The 18,492-nt window shown below is 35.1% G+C and overlaps 1 protein-coding gene across 1 annotated transcript in view; it reads left to right on the top strand.

The window, feature by feature from the left end:
• The window catches only part of COG5 (component of oligomeric golgi complex 5), a 237,564-nt gene that overhangs the window by 13,822 nt on the left and 205,250 nt on the right, over positions 1-18,492 (top strand). Inside the window, exon 6 of the mRNA XM_032484216.1 lies at positions 17,316-17,436. Within this exon, the coding sequence (XP_032340107.1) occupies positions 17,316-17,436 (121 nt within the window). The remainder of the gene's footprint in view (positions 1-17,315; positions 17,437-18,492) is intronic.

Below are 18,492 nucleotides of genomic sequence, written 5' to 3'. Positions count from 1 at the left end.
CCATTCTTCTGTCAACACTGTTCATTTCCCACTGGTTTTTTATTTCCTGTTTTTTTCCTACAATCGTACTGTTTTATCCATACCCACTCCCCTGTTTTTATCTTTAATAATCTGGCTTCTAATATCCAGTGTCTGCTGTGTGACAGAGCTTTAGAAATCCTAGATTGGCCTTGTGTCTTTATTCAGTTCACTAAACATCACCAAAACTGTGCCAGACACTGTTCTAAGGCTCTGGCTAGAGGCATTCTTCTGACTATGAAGTCTTCTCTCAAATAGCTGAGTAGGGGGAGACAGGCCGATGATTACAATGTATTGTAATAGAGGTAGTAATTGTGGCAGTTGACACTACAGAGTGTCTACTATATGGTCAGTGCTTTACCTACGTGATCTATTTATTCCTGATAGTAATCCTAAAAGATTGTTTTATAGATGGAGACATTGAAAGTTTATCATTTACCTATTTTTGTCTCATATTTAAAGTGCATTTCTTGTAGGCAGCATTTAGTTGGGTCTTGCTTTTTTTAACCAATAAATGTGCTTTTTGAGATGCTTAGGCATTTGTATTTAATGTGCTTATTGTTATGTTTAGGTTTAAGTCTTTCATCTTCTTATTTTTTTCATTTGTCCTGATTGTTCTTTGTTCTTTGTTTCTTCTTCTGCCTTGTTTTGGGTTAACTGAGTATTCCTATGATTCCATTTATTTCCTTTGTTTGCTTATCAGCTATAACTTGTTTTTGTATTTTCATGATTGCTCTAGGATGTATAGTACACATTTTAACTGTTGATTTTGACTGCTAGTGATATTATAACAATTCACATGTAGTATACGAACCTCACAGTAGTATACTTTCATTTCATCCCTCCCAGCTTTTGTGCTGTTATCATGCATTTTACTTTCACATGTGTTGTAAACCCCACAATATATTGTTAAAGTTTTTCTTTAAACAGTCAATTATTTTCTAAAGAGATTTAAAAAGAAAATCTTGAATATTTACCTCCGCAGTTACCTGCTTTTCTTTTCTTTGATTAGACCCATGTTTCTAGGTGATATCATTTACTTTTGCCCTAGGAACTTCTTTTTAACATCTCTTGTAGTATGGGTCTGCTGTTGATGAGTTCTTTCAGCTTTTGAAATAGTCTTTATTTCATGATTTTGAATGCTGTTTTTGCTGGACATAGAACTCCAGGTGGTTTTTTCTTTTAGCACCTTAAGGACACTGCTCAACTGTCTTCTCATTTGCACTGTTTCCTGTGAGAGATCTGTTATATTTATCTTTGTTCCTCTGTACATGATGTTTTTTTCTCCTCACTTTGTTCTTAAGGTTTTTACTTTATCACTGGGTTTTGAGGCATTTGATTATGATGTACCTTGGTGTAGTTTCTTTGTGTGTGTGTGTGTGTGTGTGTGTGTGTGTGTGTGTGCGCGCGTGCGCTTACAGTTCTTTAAGCTCTTGGATCTGTGAGTTTATAATTTTCATCAGTTATGGAAAATTTATGGCCATTATTTTTCCAAATAGTTTGTCCCTCCCCTTTCCTCTCCTTTGGCGACTGCAGTTACAACTAAGGTGTCTTAAAGCTGTCCCACAGATCACCAGATACCTGCTCACTTTTTTTCTTCCAAACTGCTTTTCCCTGTGTGTTTTATTTTGGATAATTTATATTGCTTTGTCTTCAAGTTCACTGATCATTTCTTTTGTACTGTCTAATTTGCTGCCACTCTCCTTCAGTGTATTTTTCATTTTAGACATTTTTGTTTTCATTTCCTTAAGTTTGATTTGGGTCTTCCCTGAACTTTCTGATTTATCTACTCAACTTTTTGAACATATGGTATACTACTAAAATAACTGTTTAAATATCTTTGCTAATTTATAGAGTATGCCGGTCATACCACAGTCCAGTTTTAGAGATGCAAAAAGATCCCTTGTTGTCTATTTGCCATTTTCTTACTCTGTTCAAGCTGCTCTAACAGAACACCATACACTGGGTGGCTTATAAACTACAGAAACTTATTTTTCACATATCAGAAGGCTGGAAGTCCAAATCAGGCTACCAGCGTGGTTGAGTCCTGGTGAGGGCTCTCTTCTGGGTTGCAGACAGTCATTTTCCTGTATCTTCACATGGCAGAGAGGGAGAGAGCTTTTATAAGGGCACCAGTCCCATTCATGAGGGCTTCTCTCTCATGACCTACTTCCCTCCCAAAGGCCCCACTTCCTAATACCATCACATGGGGGTTAGAATTTCAACCTACGAATTTGAACATTTAGTCCATTCCAGCCATCAATTGCTGCTCCTATCCCCAGTCCTAAGGCAACCGCTCATCTATTTTTTTGTCTCTGTAAATTTGCCTTTTCTGGCCATTTCATATCAATGGACTCATAAAAGAGATACTAGTCTTTTGTGTCAGGCTTTTTTTGTGTGTGTGAAATGCCTTTAAGGTTCATCCATGTTGTAGAATGTCACTAGGAGTTGTTTTTTTTATTGCTGAATGTTGTTTTATGGACACATTTGTCCATTTACCAGTTGACAGACAATTGGATTCTTTCTAGTTACTGGTTTTTGTGAATAATGTTGCTGTGAACATCTGCTTACATGTATTTGTGTAGATCTATGCTTTCATTTCTCTCTGTGTATTTTTTAAACTTGGTGTATTCAGAAATATTTTAGAAGTTTTACATGGCTAGTTGTTATCTCATTGCTTGTCTTATTGTTAGGTAGATTAACTTCGTTGATGAAACAAAAACCTAATGTGTGCCTCAAAGTTATGCCATTATAATTAATAGTCATCTAAAGGAATCATCATTATACAGGAGTTGGCAAACTTATTTTGTAAGGGGTTATGTAGTAAATATTTTAGGCTTTGTGGGTTATGTGTCTGTGTTGCAAGTACTCAACTGTATTTCAATAAATTGAAGATTGGTTTTGGCTTGCTCTGTGATAACTCTTGTTCTATACATTGCAGATCTGTTTTCTTTGGAACATTCAGCTAATTAATCAACTTTGAATGTATTGTTGGACTTTCTTTTTAATTGTATATTATGTGTGACTACTAGTGGACCCTCCTCCCTCTGGGTCTATATGGGACCATTAGAGACTAGTGCTGATTGGTGTTGGGCTCCCAATTTTTCTGGTCGTTATGTACAATCACCAATACTAATTGGGCCTTTCTGTTTTGAGTAATACTACTATTTCTGGAATCATTTGGTTCGACATAATTTTTGTTCATTTTTCTATGTTTAAGCTTTTTTCTTTATGTTTTATAAACCATTATGTACTCAGAAGAAGAAATAAAATAGTGATATGTCTATATTAACACTTTAAATTAATGAAAAATTATACTTCTCATGTTCTTATAACCATCTTCTGTCTACTTCAAATTAATCTTTTCTCTTTTGAGTATCTATTTGGAATCACAGCCTTTCACAGACTCAACCTCTTCCAATTGATTTTATTTACGATACTCCTGTTGATGTTCAAATTACCAGAGTTTGATATGGTTTCACACTGGCTCTTTTGTTTTTTCAGTGAGCCTCTGCCATTCTTGAGAGTTTCTTTGTTTTCTGGGTGCAATGGAATATTCTAGACACATGCTGCTGCTTCTTGCTGGAAGAGATAGGCTCAACTAAACTTTAAGACATCCTGGTTCCTCTTAATGAATAATGTTATAAACTAAAATTTGGGCCTAGGGGAACTTAGGAGAATGGGTGATGTACAGAAAGTGATGCTGTTGTTAGCAACTTATTGTGACATCCAAAGCAGAAGTATTTCTTTTTCTGCTCATTAATTCACATTGTTTTTTTATTGTGTTGAAAAGCACTTAACATTAAGTTTACCATCTTAATCATTTTTAAGTATACTGTTAACTATATGTACATTGTTATGCAAAAGATCTCCAGAAATTTTTCATCTTGGAAAACTAAAACTCTGTACCCCTTAAAAATTAATTTTCCCTTTCTTCCTCCCCTCTTCCCTCTTGGCAATTATCTTTCTACTTTGTTTCTATTACTTTGACTACTTTGGGTGATACTTTATACAAGTGAAATATGCAGTATTTGTCCTTTTGTGACTAGCTTAGTTTGTTTAGCGTAATAGCCTTAAGGTTCATCCATGTTTTATCATGTGACAAGATTTCCTTCTTCTTTAAAACTGTATGATACTCCATTGCATGTATATAACACACTTTTTTTTATCCATTCATCCACTGATGAACATGAGGGTTGCTTCTACCTCTTGGCTGTCATGTATAGTGCTGCAGTGAACACGGATGTGCAAAGTATCTCTATGAGATCCTGCTTTGAATTCTGTTGCATATGTACTCAAATCATACGGTAATTTTATTTTTAATCTGTGGAACCTCCATACTATTTTGAATAGTGGCTGTACCATTCTATATTCCCACCAGTAGTGCACAAGTTTTCCAACTTCTCTGCATCCTCACCAGGACTTGTTATTTTCATTTTCTGTTATTTTGATATTGGTCATCTATTGGGTGTGAGGTGATATCTCATAATGGTTTTGATTTGGATTTCTATTAATTAGTGATGTTGAATATCTTTTCATATGCTTGTTGGCCATTTGTGTATCTTCTTTGGAGAGTTGTCTATTCAAGTCCTTTGCTCATTTTTATTGGTTTACTTTTGTTGTTGTTGTTGAGTTATAGAAGTTCCTTGTAAATTCTGGATATTAACTCCTTATGAGATAAATGGTTTGCAAATATTTTCTATTTTTTAAGTTGCCTTTTCACTCTGTTGACTATTTCCTTTGATGCACAGAGGTTTAAATTTGATGTAGTTCCATTTGTTTATTTTTGCTTTTGTTGCCTTTGGTTAGTGTCATATCCAAGAGATCATTGTCAAATTCAACATACTGAGCTTTTCCCTATGTTTTCTTCTAGAAGTTTTACAGTTTTAGGTCTTACATTTAGGTCTTTAATATATTTTTTTGCATGGTGTGAGATAAGAGTCCAACTTCATTACTTTTCACATGGATACCCAATTATCTATTAACCATTTGTTGAAGAGACCATCTTTTCCCTATGGTGTAGTCTTGGCACCTTGTTGAAAATCATTTGGCCATATATGCAAGAGTTTTATTTCTTTCTGGGCTTTCTGTTCTGTTCCATTTACCTATGTATCTGTCTTTATGCCAGTACCGCCCTTTCTTGATTACTGTTGCTTTGTATAGTATGTTTCAAAATCAGAAAGTGGGGCGCCTCCAACTTTGTTCTTTCTCAAGATTGTTTTGGCTATAAATTCACAGTGATTTTTGTAATTTAAAATTATACTATGATACCTTGCTTTTTGAAAACAGTATTGTGCTTATCAAGATTCATCTATGTTGTTTGTTGTGTAGTTAGTTAATTTTCAGTTTCCATTATATGATTATTCTGCTGCTTATGGACTTTTGAGTTTTTTGCAGTTCAGGGCTATAAACAGTACTGCCATGAATAGTTCTGTATAGGTATACTGGCTCATGTAGACACCCCTTTCTGTAAGGTATGTGCTGGGAATAGGATGGCTAGGTTATAGAATTTATGATCTTTAACTTTATTATATAATGCCAAACTGTTTTCCCAAATAATTATGCCATTCCTACCAGCAGTTTATGAGCATTCCTGTTAATTTGTATCATTGTGAACATTTAGTTTTTCAGACTGCTTAATTTTGCCAGTATTTTGAGTGTGTGGTGGCCTTTGTTTTCCAGGGAACTGACTACTAAAGATGTTGAATACCCAAGATAAGTCCTCTTATTATGTGTGTTTCACATATCTCATCGTGCTTGATTTTTTTTCCCTCCTCTCTAGAGTGTCTAGATGGTTAAAAGTGAAATTTACAGTTTTTCTTTTAGGGTTAGTATCTTTCTGTCTTGCTTAAGAGAACTTTCTCTACCCTGAAATCATGAGAGACTCCCTGTTTTCTTCTGAAAGTGTATTGTTCTGTATCGTATGTTTCAGCCTGTAATATACCTGAAATCTCCCATCCAGGGTGTGGCTTGTTTTTTTTTTTCCCATAATGTATTTTTCATCTCTGGTGTTTTTATCTTCTTTTATCTTTTCCCTTGTGAAGTTTATGTTTTCGTATACCTTCTTGAACATACAGAGCATATTTATAGTAGATACTTAAGTATTTCAGTCTTCATTATTTCTGGGTCTGTTTTTGTTAATTGACCTTTCTTCTTGTTAAGGGTTTTATTTTTACACTTCTTTGCGTGTGTGGCAATTTTTCACTAGAAAGGGATATTTTATGTTTTAGGGTGCTGGATTTTTAAAAATGTCCTTGAAAGAGTGTTGGACTTTATTCTTGTTCATAGTTAAGTTACTTGGAATTAGTCTGATTTTTTGAGGATTGGTTAGTGCAGGTTCAGAGCAGCCTTTAGCCTCAGGATAGTGTAGCTTTGTTTACTACTAGGTCTTTCCACTGTGAGCTCTGTGGATTGTTTTAGTGTTTCTTTTCCTGTATTTCCTCTCACACATGCGCAGATCGGCACTTAGCCAGAGACTTGAGGCCATCTTTCTGCAGATCTCCCCAACCTCTCCTTCCTTGCTAATTCTCTGCCCATAGACTCTAGCTCTTTTTGGCTTTCCTGCCGTCTCCTCACTTCAGAGAGGCTGTCATGTTTGCCTTCCGTTTGCTGCAGCCAGAAAATTGTCTCCCAGCAGTAAACTGGGATAGCTGTTAAACTCATTTAACATTTTTTTCTTCAAGGAATCCCAGTCCTGTGCTTTCTGTTGTTCAGTGTCTGAAAATTATTTCTATATTTTGTTCAGTTTTCTAGTTGTTTAAGATGGGAGGGTAAATCCAGCCCTATCATTCCATCATTGTTAGAAATAGAAATTGCCTTCATTTAAAACAAATTGAATTATGACTCACATACTATAAAATCCACCACTTTAAAGTGCATGTTTAAATGTAAACTGAGTGGTTTTTACTATATTCACAAGATTTTGCAGGTGTCACCAGTATCTGATGTCAGAACATTGTCATTAACCCAGAGAGAAACTTTATGCTTTATGCCCATTAGTAGTCAGTCCTCTCCTAACCCCCAGCTCTCTAATCTGCTGTCTCTCTCTATGGATTTCCTGTGCTGGACATTTCATGTAAACACATCATACATTATGTGGCATTTTTTTTGTCTGACTTTTTTCGCTTAGCATAATGTTTTCAAGGTTTATCCATCTTGTAGCATGGGTCAATACTTCATTCCTTTTTGTGACCAAATAATACTCTGTTGTATGGATATACCACATTTTTGTTTACCCATTCATTTTGTTTACCCATTTTATTTGGGTTGTTCCATTTATTGGCTGTTATGAATAAGTACTGTTAGGAACATTTGTGTACCAGCTTTTGAGTGGACATGGTTTTTCATTTGTCTTGGGTATATACCTGAGAATATGTATGCTGGCTTATATATGAGAATATATGTGCTAACTCTGTCATAAAATTTTGATGTACCAGATCAATATACATACACCTTAAACTTATGCAATATTGTACGTCAGTTATATTTCAACAAACCTGGAGAAGAAGAACATTTGGAGGAGTGCCAAACTATTCGCCAAAGCAGCTATACCGTTTTACATTCCTAGCAGCTGTACATGAGGTTTTCAGTTTCTTGCTTGCTTGCTTCTTTTCTTTTAAGTGTAGCCATTCTGTTGGGTATGAAGCAGTATCTTCGTTGCGATTTGAGTTTCCCTAAGGACTAATGATACTGAGCGTCTTTTATTGTGCCTGTTGGTCACTCTGGAGAAATGTCTATTCACATCTTCTATTAATTTTTAAAGTGGGTTATTTATCTACTTCCTCCCTCTTTCCTTCCTTCCTTCTTTGTTACTTTCTATACTTAGAATATATTTAGTTGTTGAGAAGCTGTCAATCTGACTTGGTCTTTTGAAGGTAATCTGTAGTTTTCCTCTGGCTTCTTTTAGGATTTTCTCTTCTTTTTGATTTCCTTCAGTTTCAAAGTGGTTTCTTTGCATTCATTTCATGTGCAGTTTGTTTTTCTTTTTCCATCTGTGAGTCTGTCTCTTTCATCATTTCAAAGCTATGCTTTTTTCAAATATGTATCATTCTCTTTCTCCTTTGTCTTTAGATTATGATTAAATATATACTGAACTTCTTTTATCATCTAAGTCATTTACACTCTTTGCCTAGTTTTAATGTATCTTTAACTTTACTTGCTGTTCTCTGGATTTTTTTCTGATTGGTTTTCCATTTCATTAATTCTTTCCTCAGTCACTTATGTATAGTCTGTGGTTAAATCAGTCTATTATTATTTTCCTGAATTTTGGTTATTGTTTTATTTTAAGAAGTTCTGTGTTTCTTTTCCTAAAGTATTATATGACCTATTTCTTGTTCCTTGACTTTGATTTGAGTATATTCTGCTGAGGTATTCTGTTATCTGCCTCTAGTAGGTGTAGTATTTGTAGTCTTTGTGGGTATGTTTACTTCGGTGGTGTTTGTGGGCTCTGTCTAATAGAGTCCAGTTTTCCTGGGTGCCTAGTTATCGCATGCTGTGTGCTGGACGTTTTATTTGAAAAGTTATATTTTACAATATTTGAGTCCTTCAGAGAGGATTTGCTTTGTTTTCCTGTGGCAGCAGAGATTACTACCAGTCCAAGAACAACATTAAATTAAGTTTAACCAATTTTAACTCTCCTCTCCCACTTTGTCTCAGAGGCTATCAAAATGTAGGTTCTAGTTTTCCAGGGCTAGCAAGTGCTCTCAGTTTGTGAGTGGATTTGCTTCTTTTCTCTTTGGGTTCACTTTTGGATTGATATTCCTATTTGTACTATCATTTTTTGATGCTTTTTGAGACCTTTTTTTTTACATTTTTATACAACAGTTTTAGTTCTTAGAATGGTAAGCTAAAAATCTTGTCTGCCATTACTGAAAATAGGAGACTTACATGTCTTATCTCTTTATAAAATAAATACCAAATTATTTTATTCTCCTGATAAAATTATTTAGTACCTTCTTAACACTAAAGAGAGTGAAGTCTCAAGTCCTTAATGTGGCATATAAGGTCCTTTGTGATAGGACCTCTGCTTGCCTTTATCAACTTTACCTTTTGTCATTCTAAAGAAATTTATTGTGGATACTAATCACACTGAACTACTGACTATTGCTGAATGTGCTGGAACTTCTGGCATTTCTTGCTTTGCACATTTTTTCTTGTTATTCGACAAATTCTAATTGTTGTGTCAACATCTTTTGTGACGTCCTCTCCTGCCCTTCTGACCAAACAGAGTATTTCTTTTTCATTTTTTGGTTCCTTTAATATCCTGTAGATACTTCCATTATAATACTTTCTACATCGTTGTTCCCTTCCTCATACTCTCCTGTAAGACTAAGCTCTTTGAGGACTATGCTAATATGTTGTTAGTATTTGAATCTCTAGCCTTAGCCTAGTGTTACATACCGTATTAAATGCTTAAGAAATGAGTAAACTGACTTGTTCCTTGGTCTTTGCCTTAATGGTAATATTTTTTAAAAATATGTAGCATATGTGACTCAACAAAACATATATGACACTAAATTTTTTTTATTGTTCTTAAATATGTCTCTCATAACAATTTGGGAAATACAGCATGTGAGACCGGTTTGCTGTCTTAGTCTTTTTCAGAAGGAGGAGAGATACTTTCAAGTTATATCAGAGATAACCGACCTTAATGTATGTAGGGCAGTGAGGATACACAGGAACCTGTCTTAACATTCAAAGAGATGTCATGAGATGCTGGAATGTCACTCAGCCTCCAACAGCACCCGACAATCACCCTTTCCTGTACCTCAGTCCTTGAATCTTTGCATCTCTATCTGCTGCTTTTTCTGCTAATTTTCCTGCCCCTGTGGATGAACTCTCATTCTCCTTTTCACTTGCTCATTGTTTCTTCTCACTCGTGCTGCTTTTGTCTCAAGGCTTCTGCTTATTACCACCTCAGCTTCTGCTCCATTCTGTACACCCACTTTCCTGAAGAGAACAGAGACTGTCAGTAACAGTTTTGGGTATTTCTTATACACGACCATGTCTCAGGTCACTGATGACAGACTTTGTGAGGCTTCCTTTGAGCTAGTATTGTTCCCCTGATCTAGTCAGCTGTGGCTAAGGTCACAAGGTCACATGACCTGAAATAAGGTGAACCACACATGAGGAACTACCCAAGCTATTTTCCTGAAGAAGGGTGTGGGCACTGCAAGTGCTGCTCAGAGCATTGAAGCTAATGTTTTACTTTTCTGTTAAAATATACATTAAAACAGTACCTATTCCCCACAGTTGAGTTGGGATTTAAGTATTGCTTGTTAGAATGTCTTCTTCATTTTGTACTAAAAATCTTGGCATTAAGTTTACTGGAATTCCTTTTCTTGTGAAAGAATAGACTAATATGTGAGGATGGTGAGGATGGTATTGTTAACTAAGAAAGTGAGTATGCTGCTTGTATCTTCTTTATAGACTTGTCTCTAGTAAAATTTTAGAAAATATTTTGGTGTTAAGGACATTGATGGAAATTAATTTTTAGTTTATTAAACTTTAAAATATTTTTGTATATGAAGATATAGGAGTTTTTTTTATTGGCAAAACTATCCAGGGCTTTTAGTCTTGCACGTGCATCATATGTTTTAGTTATAGATGGTTGCTTAATTTTATGCAATAAATTAAAATTTAATTTGTTACATTAAAAATTTAAGTTCACTTTTTTGGTTTCAACTCCAGATCTTAAACATGTCAGAATCATGCATTTCTTTTTCTCCTTTGTTCAATATAATCTTTTGACAGTAACTTTTAAGAATCTTATTTATTTTTGCCACCTAGCTAGGTATTCATAAAATTTTTTTCATGTTTATGCAGGACTTGATAATGTATGAAAAATTTCAAGTATTATAAGTCATTTCATTTTTATAATAATTATGTTTAAAAGTTACGTACCTCATCATTTTGTGGGCGAGTAAACTGAAGTTCTGGAAGTTACTTCCTGAAGTTCATGTAGCCAGTATGCAGCAGCATTGACTGTGAAAAAGGATTTCTTTCTCTAAATCTAGTATTCTTTTCTTCTGATTCTGTGGAATATGTAAAAAAGTAGAACCTGTGGTTCCTGTTTTTCAGAAGCTTGCTTGTAGGTAAATAAAAATCAAATCCAGGTTCATAAAGCACAGGTGAAGAGGACTAGTCTAGGAGTTCTGATGCCTGACTGCTTTCTTCTTCCCTCTAGCTGCATGATGATGAACAAGTTGTAGTGTCTTTTTTTTCCTCCAGCTTTGAGATATAATTGACCTATAACATTGTGTAAGTTGCAGTTATTTTTATTGTTATTAAATATTAGCCCTTATATTCTACACTCTTTGTAAAAAATATTGTACTTCTTCTGTATAGGGACAACTAAGTTGAATACTTTGTTCAAAGTATTCGAAGAGAAAGGGGGGGGAAGGAGTATGTCTAGGTACATTTTGATATCTTTATTTCCAGTATTAATTTTTTCTGATTCAGCTTATACACAGTCTTACCTTAGGAAGGAAGTTCACCTTACAAGTTTGTTGCCACTCAAACTGCTTTGAAGTCTAAGAGCTCTTTGGAAGTTTATTTATGTTTTAACCATTTTTATTCTGCTCACTTTGTCTAGACATTTCCATTTTTAACTTTGGGGAAACTTTAATGTTCCTGTTTGATCTTTCTGTTCTTTGAGCTTTTAATTCATTTAAATGCACGTGGTATGAGAAAGCAAGAAAGAAATAGTTATGAGGTTGTTTTGCCTTGAATATAAAATCCTTCTGATTGTGCCTTCAATTAGAAGAAAGGACTTTTAATTTCTTTTGCTTTTTATCCCCATTTCACTCTTCTAGGAGAAAGAAAAAAAAGCAGAATCTTCTGACTTCATCTATATACATGAATACATGAGTTGAATTTATTATCACCCCAAGAATCATCTCTGTCTTAGCTTATTTTAGTAACATTGATTGCTTATGAACTGCCTCAGAGTTTCTCAGAAAGAAATGTTGAAGCGCTTATTACCCCTTATATAGAGTACTTAAATTTTTTTAACTTTAAAGTTACATAAGAAAATGAATTTTTAACTTTCAAATCTTGTGTTTCTAATACTTTTAATCCTTTAAAAAATAGAACAGCTTTATGGAGGTGTAATTCACATACCTATTATAAATTTTTTTAATCTTTAAAAAATTTTTAACTTTTTATCATTTCACTTTTTAATTTTTGTCATAAACATTTGCTTTTCAATTAAAAGTCTTTTAATTTAATTTTTAAACTTTGAAATTGTATAGGTGAGAAAGTTTGAGAAAATGTTGGAATGGAGTAGGAGGAAATGGTTCATAAAACCTTTTTTTTTATATTTATATTTTATATATACATTGTTTTCATCGTAAACTTTTGTAGGGTCCTTTTTAGTTTTCAGTTGATATAATATCAGGTAATTTCATCTACATTGTTGCAGGGGTTGGTAACTTATTTTCTTAGCTTTTTAGTTACCCACCAAAGAAATGAGCGTACTAGGAAGGAAGGAAGAGGGAAGAGAAGAGCAGCAGCATAAAATGCCAGTGTCCCCAACACTGTGAAAACATATAGAGCAGTGGGCCTAGTGATGCCAAAGAGCCCGTGCTGCTGGATGTGATGATGTGCTAGTCTGGGACTTAGCCATTAAGGGGTGCTAGAGAAACACTGAGGCACCAGATGTGTGAGTAAAGCCTCTTTGCTAGCTGAGTGCAGCAGAGGAAGTAACTCAGGTGATTCCACATGGAGGCCTTGAACCTGCCTAAGTTCCTGACTCACAGAATTGTGGGAAATAACAAATCATTTTAAACCACTAAGTTTTGGGCTGTTTTTTGTGTAGCAGTAGATACTTGATATACCAGCCCACCTGATTTTGACTGCCATGCACATAGAATCCAGGGAATACTATTCCTGGGACCCTTTCCTTAGGAATCTGATAGACAAGTTACTTGAGACAATCAGAATGACTGTGGAAACATCAGAGTGAAAGCTAGTGATGAGCATTAGAACTAGGGTTAAATGAGGGATATAAAGCAGTGTGTGATGGTTGTATGTTTTAATAAAGGAAATTCAACTTTCAAAAATTGGGGGGAGAGTATGTGCAGAACAGTTTTTTAAAACTTTTCAGCAGTCATATTTGTGTTTGTAGTGTTGGTTTTGTATTCAGATAGTGTTTTCTGCATATTGTGCAGCAAAGCAAATGAATAATTTTAAATATTCTAATTCTGTTATCTCTTTTGTCTGGAGCCAGGAGTCTCTGTGTGGAAGAAATAATTTACAGATGTAAGTTAGGAGATTAAGTAAACACCCTGTGCTCCTGAGTTTTAATTGAAGTATCAGTATGAACTCATGAGATATTTTAATTTTATCTTAAAATGGTGTATATATACTATATGTATATATTTTTGTACGTATGTATATGTATAATGTTAATCTGAGAATGTTTTATGTGTATTGCAGAATAAAGCCAATGAATATTTATGTGATATTTTAATTTTGATATTTCCTAGCTCTGTCTACAAAAAGCCTCAGAAAATGAGCAAGCCTAATTCCCAGAATGTGATATTCAGAAGCTGTTGACTTCTAGAAGAAACCAGGACTTCTTTGATAAATCTTTGATTTCAGATCTGGGGCATGAAATACAAAAAGTGATCCTAGAATGTTTTTGTACCATGTACCAAGGAAATTACCAGTAACTACTAACTAGAGTCATGACAAAAGGATTCAGGAGCCAACTTGAAGAGGCTCGGGGGTGACCAACTATGTATGTCAGTTTTAGCACTGAAAGTCCTGTGTCCTGGGAATCCTTTGAGTCTCAGGCAATTCAGCACAGTTGATCCCCCTCAGATGCTCCTACTGGCTGAAAATGGGACACTGTGAGCATCTCTAAGGATGAGAGCTGCAATGGATTGGCATTTTTTTAAATGTCTAAATTTAAATTTATGAGTCCATAATGATAGCCAGAACAGTGAACTAATTGTTCATCTTTGGTGGGTATTAGGAAAGCAGCCCTTCATTTTGAAAACTGATAAACCAAGAGAAAGAAGCAAGTGTTGATTCTTACTTTTCTGTATAAACAGTACCACTGGGTAAACAAATGGGTGTGGTAGTTTCTTTTCATAGAGAAATTTTATATGCTAGCAAATAAAGACAAAATGATAGAACTCGAGTATCACCATTTTGCAGTCATTATGTTTTAATGGATTTTGACATCAAGTGTCAGTGACTGTCAAAAACACACAAAAAGAGAAAGTCATACATATGTTATAAATACACCACTACCTAATGAATAATTTTGCCGACAATATTAAACCTGAATCTGATGAAGCTGCCTGCATCTAATTACTAACACACGGGAAACGTAGAAAACAGAGGGACTTACTAAACTGCCCTATGGGATGCAGTCAGGAAAACCCAGTCTGTGGGGAACTGTATAGAGCAGATGATCCAATATATTCAACAGATGGCGAAGGGAAGAAGGAGATGCTAATGAAACCTATGTAGACTTTTAAAAGGGTGAAATTAAACTATAGCATATAAGGATACACACTTCAATAATAAAACCATAAAAAAAAAAAGTAAGTAAGTGGTACCACAAAAGCCAGAGTGGTGTCTCTCTTGGTTGGGTTGGGGGATAGAGGAGATGGGTGGAGGGCGTCGTGATTGGGAGTGGGTACTGGCGGGCTTCTGTAGTGGCAGAGGTGGTTTTGTCTCCTGATGTGCATGGTAATTCCAAGTTCATTTAGCTGTAATTTCTGTATGTGGTTTTCTTTATTTGTAATATCTAAATCTATATTTTAAAATACTTTCATGTTTAGAGCAATTTAGATTCACAGCAAAATTGTGAGATACAGATTTCCCATATATCCCTTGCCTCCACACATAGCCTTCCCCTTAATCAGCATCTACCAGCCGCGTGGCACATTGGTTACAATTGATGAATCTTATTGACACATCGTTAGCAAAGTCCATTGTTCACGCTTGGTATACATTCTCTGTGTTCTGAAAACTGTGTAATGGCATACATGCATTATTATAGTATCGTACAGCATATTTTCAATGCCCTGAAAATCCTCTATACTCTGTTCACTCCCCCAACTCCTGGCAACCACTGATCTTTTTAACTGTCCCCAGAGTTTTGCCTTTTCCATGATATCTTATCATTGGAATTATATAGTATGTAGCCTTTTCAGATTGGCCCTCTCACTTAGTAGTGTGCTGTTAGGGTTCCTCTATGTCTTTTCATGGCTTGATAGATGATTTCTTTTTAGTGCTGAATAATATGTTTGTATTATATTTGATGGTAAAAGTCTGAAATAAAAATGAAGAAAAGGAAATGGATTGGAGTGGAGGCAACTGTATTATGAAATGGTGGGAATTGATGCCTTATAGATTATTGAAGACGTGTTGACTGAGGATTTTATAAAGTGCTGTTCTGAGAAGATTCAACATAATCTGTTAGTAGAGAGCCACTGAGGTTTATTAAAAAGGGGGCTGGAGTGCTGAGAACTGTGTTTTAAGAAGATAAATCTGACAGGATGGATTTCAGTAAGAGACTGGAAAGCTACCCAGGAGACCGTAGTGTTAAGGTGAAGGTGTTAAAGATTTGGATTAGAGTGATGCTTGTAGGAATAGAAGTAAAATAACTGTTGTGTTACACAACAGAAGTATAATCAGTAAGACTTGGTAACAAATGAAGTATGGTTAAACAGAAGAGCATTAGAAATAAGCTCAAAGATTTCACGTTTGAGGGCATATTCTTTATTGGGGAATACTGGCAGGACAGTTCTCGGAGATTGTACTGAAGTAAGGTCATGTTATCTGTCCTCATGATCTATTTAGAACCCCAGAGGAATGATTGCTAGGGATTCTGCGTTCCAAATGGTACATCTAAAAATGTAATTCTGACAAGCAAGAAACTGATAACAGTGATTATTTTTGGTAAGTGCGTAGTTGGGACAAAGATATGAGGGTGACTTTGTCTTATGAATTTTTTGAATTTTGAATCATATAATTCTATTACTTATTCAGAAAACAAAATTTATTTCAAAGATAAAAAGATACTCCAAATTCCAGTTTACAGGAGGAAATCCTTATTTGGCATCCTTTTATTATTTCAAGTACTTTAGACTATAGTTACTCAGAAAAGCAGTCAGGTAAACACATTTTATACTTGGTTGCCTTTGACTTACATATGTTTGTAAATGTTGTATATTTGATTGTATGTGTATGTTGTGTGTGCATATGTGTGTGCATAAACGTAGCTGTATGTGGCTCTAGGGTGTGTATATTTCACTCAGAAAAGATGTTTATAGCTGGAGCCTTAGGGACCTTGTATTCCTAGCGCTTTTAATTCTTATTGCCACCAGTTAGGATCTTCCTTCTTAGGAAAGGATGTGTTCTTGCTTCTCAAGCAGCTTCAGGGCCATTCAGAGATGGTGGTGATGAAGCAGCATAGACTTTCTTGTGTCTTCTTCATTATCACTGCTGGAGCTGAAGGTCACTCCATATCTGTTATTCGATCAGTCTCCCTTCTTCTCATTCTCCCCAGGCAGTTGCCCTGGATTGCCTCTGTAATAAAGTGTCCTGAAATACACGAGTATTCATTTCATGTCTTAGTCTTTCGGTTAGGTACAGACTCAGTACTGGATCTGGTAACGAAAAAGGGAATAGGACGTGACACATAAATGTTAATTTTTTTGTTTTAATAACTTTCTCTTTTACAGTTTGTCATTGATGATTTTAAAATTAGGAAAAATCAATAAGGACACGCTTATTCTGTGAGGTCTAGTGCAACTGGGCATTTTAAGTTTGTTCCCCTAGGGACACAGGGAAGAGAAACTAGGATTGGAAACGGTAGTAGGGAGCTAAGCAGCCCTAGCACAGTGGTTGTCAACCTTAGGCACACACTGAGTCCATGTGAGAATATTGGGGAAAAAACAAAACTGGTGCCTAGTTCCATGGAGATTCTGGGTTAATTGGTCAGGGCTCTGTCTACCCTGGGCATTGGAACTTTTTGAACGTACCCACTTGAATTTAATAGGAAGTCAAGACTGAGGACCACTGGCCTATAGAAGAAAACTGTCTAGGACTGAAGAGAGCAGTACCTGGGTTTCAGAACACCTCAATCCCAAATTCTCCTTGATTAGGATAAATTGGAGTTTATTTTAAAATTTTAAGACTTGTGATTATTTAGGTTTCTGATTGGTAGAAGGAAAAAATACGTGAATGAACTTTAGCATCTGAAAAGAGTGGACAGATTCACATAGTAATAGTAATAAAACTTCATGGATTAATGTTACTTATTTAACACTGCACAGGTTGCCTGTGATTTGCTTCGGAGAATAATTCGCATCTTGTATCTCAGTAAGAGACTCCAAGGACAATTGCAGGGGGGAAGTAGAGAGATAACAAAAGCTGCTCAGAGTCTCAATGAACTTGGTAAGTACCTTTTGTTTATTGATTCACTGTTTGAAGGAAGTTTGTTTTTTCCAGTTCTTGGTGGTTATGAATAGAGCTACTTTAGTATTTCGGTACAGGTCTTGTGTGAAATGAAGTTGTCATTTCCCTAGGAGAAATATCCAGGAGAAATGCTGTGTTTTAGGTAACAGATCCCATGTTGACATTATGTCTAGAAGATCTGTTGATTTCATTTCTTCATTCGTTTATTCTTTTCTCTAACGTTTAGAGCAGACTCTTGACATTCAAGGGTTTTGCATTCATCGTTTTGGCTGTTAACAGGCTGCAAGGTTCATGATGAAGCAGTTCATGATTTTTCAGGCAAAATTTTGAGTATCTACTGAGTGCACATAGAACTACCTAACCACATGCATTTTAATGAGGCTTTGTGGTTTTCTTTTTTTCATTCGGTACCCAGTGATTTTTCTGAAGTGAATGTGTTTGTGAAATTTGTACTTTGTAAGTTCAGAAGGTCTTTGATTATATCCATCTCATATCAAGAGTCTCCTCATTATTAGTAATGTGCTTTGAAAGTAGTTATGCCAAAAGAATATCAGAAAGATGTGCATTACATGTTCTTTTTGAATCTTCCTGTCTTTGGTATTTCAATTACATTGTACTGTAATGCTTATTCCCTGTTTTTTTTTACTAAGAAAGTGCAATATCCGTCACAAATCATGTTTCATTTTAACCTATTACATTGCTCAAATACATTGCGTAGGCACATCATTGGGAATATAACTTGTGATTTAGTATTCTTGGAATATATTGTATAAAAAGTTAATTTTTAAACAGTGAGTAATGCTTCAGTGTTTCTTCCACAGTATGTGATAAATATAGAAGTGTAAAAATCCTAGTATCAGCTGTTATTTTTTGCTTTATCACATTTAATTTCTGTACTCCAAAAAATACACTGCAGGATAATAGGATCATTAAAAGCAAACACAAATTATTTCAAGACTTATTATGTATATTTGTCATCACTGGATACTTTACTATAGTAAAAAGTAGCTAGATTGTGATTGTGATTGTCATCTC

The sequence above is a fragment of the Camelus ferus genome, chromosome 7 (assembly GCF_009834535.1).
Source record: "Camelus ferus isolate YT-003-E chromosome 7, BCGSAC_Cfer_1.0, whole genome shotgun sequence".
NCBI classification, from domain to species: Eukaryota; Metazoa; Chordata; class Mammalia; order Artiodactyla; family Camelidae; genus Camelus; species Camelus ferus.
This window is presented reverse-complemented; position numbering and strand designations above follow the sequence as displayed.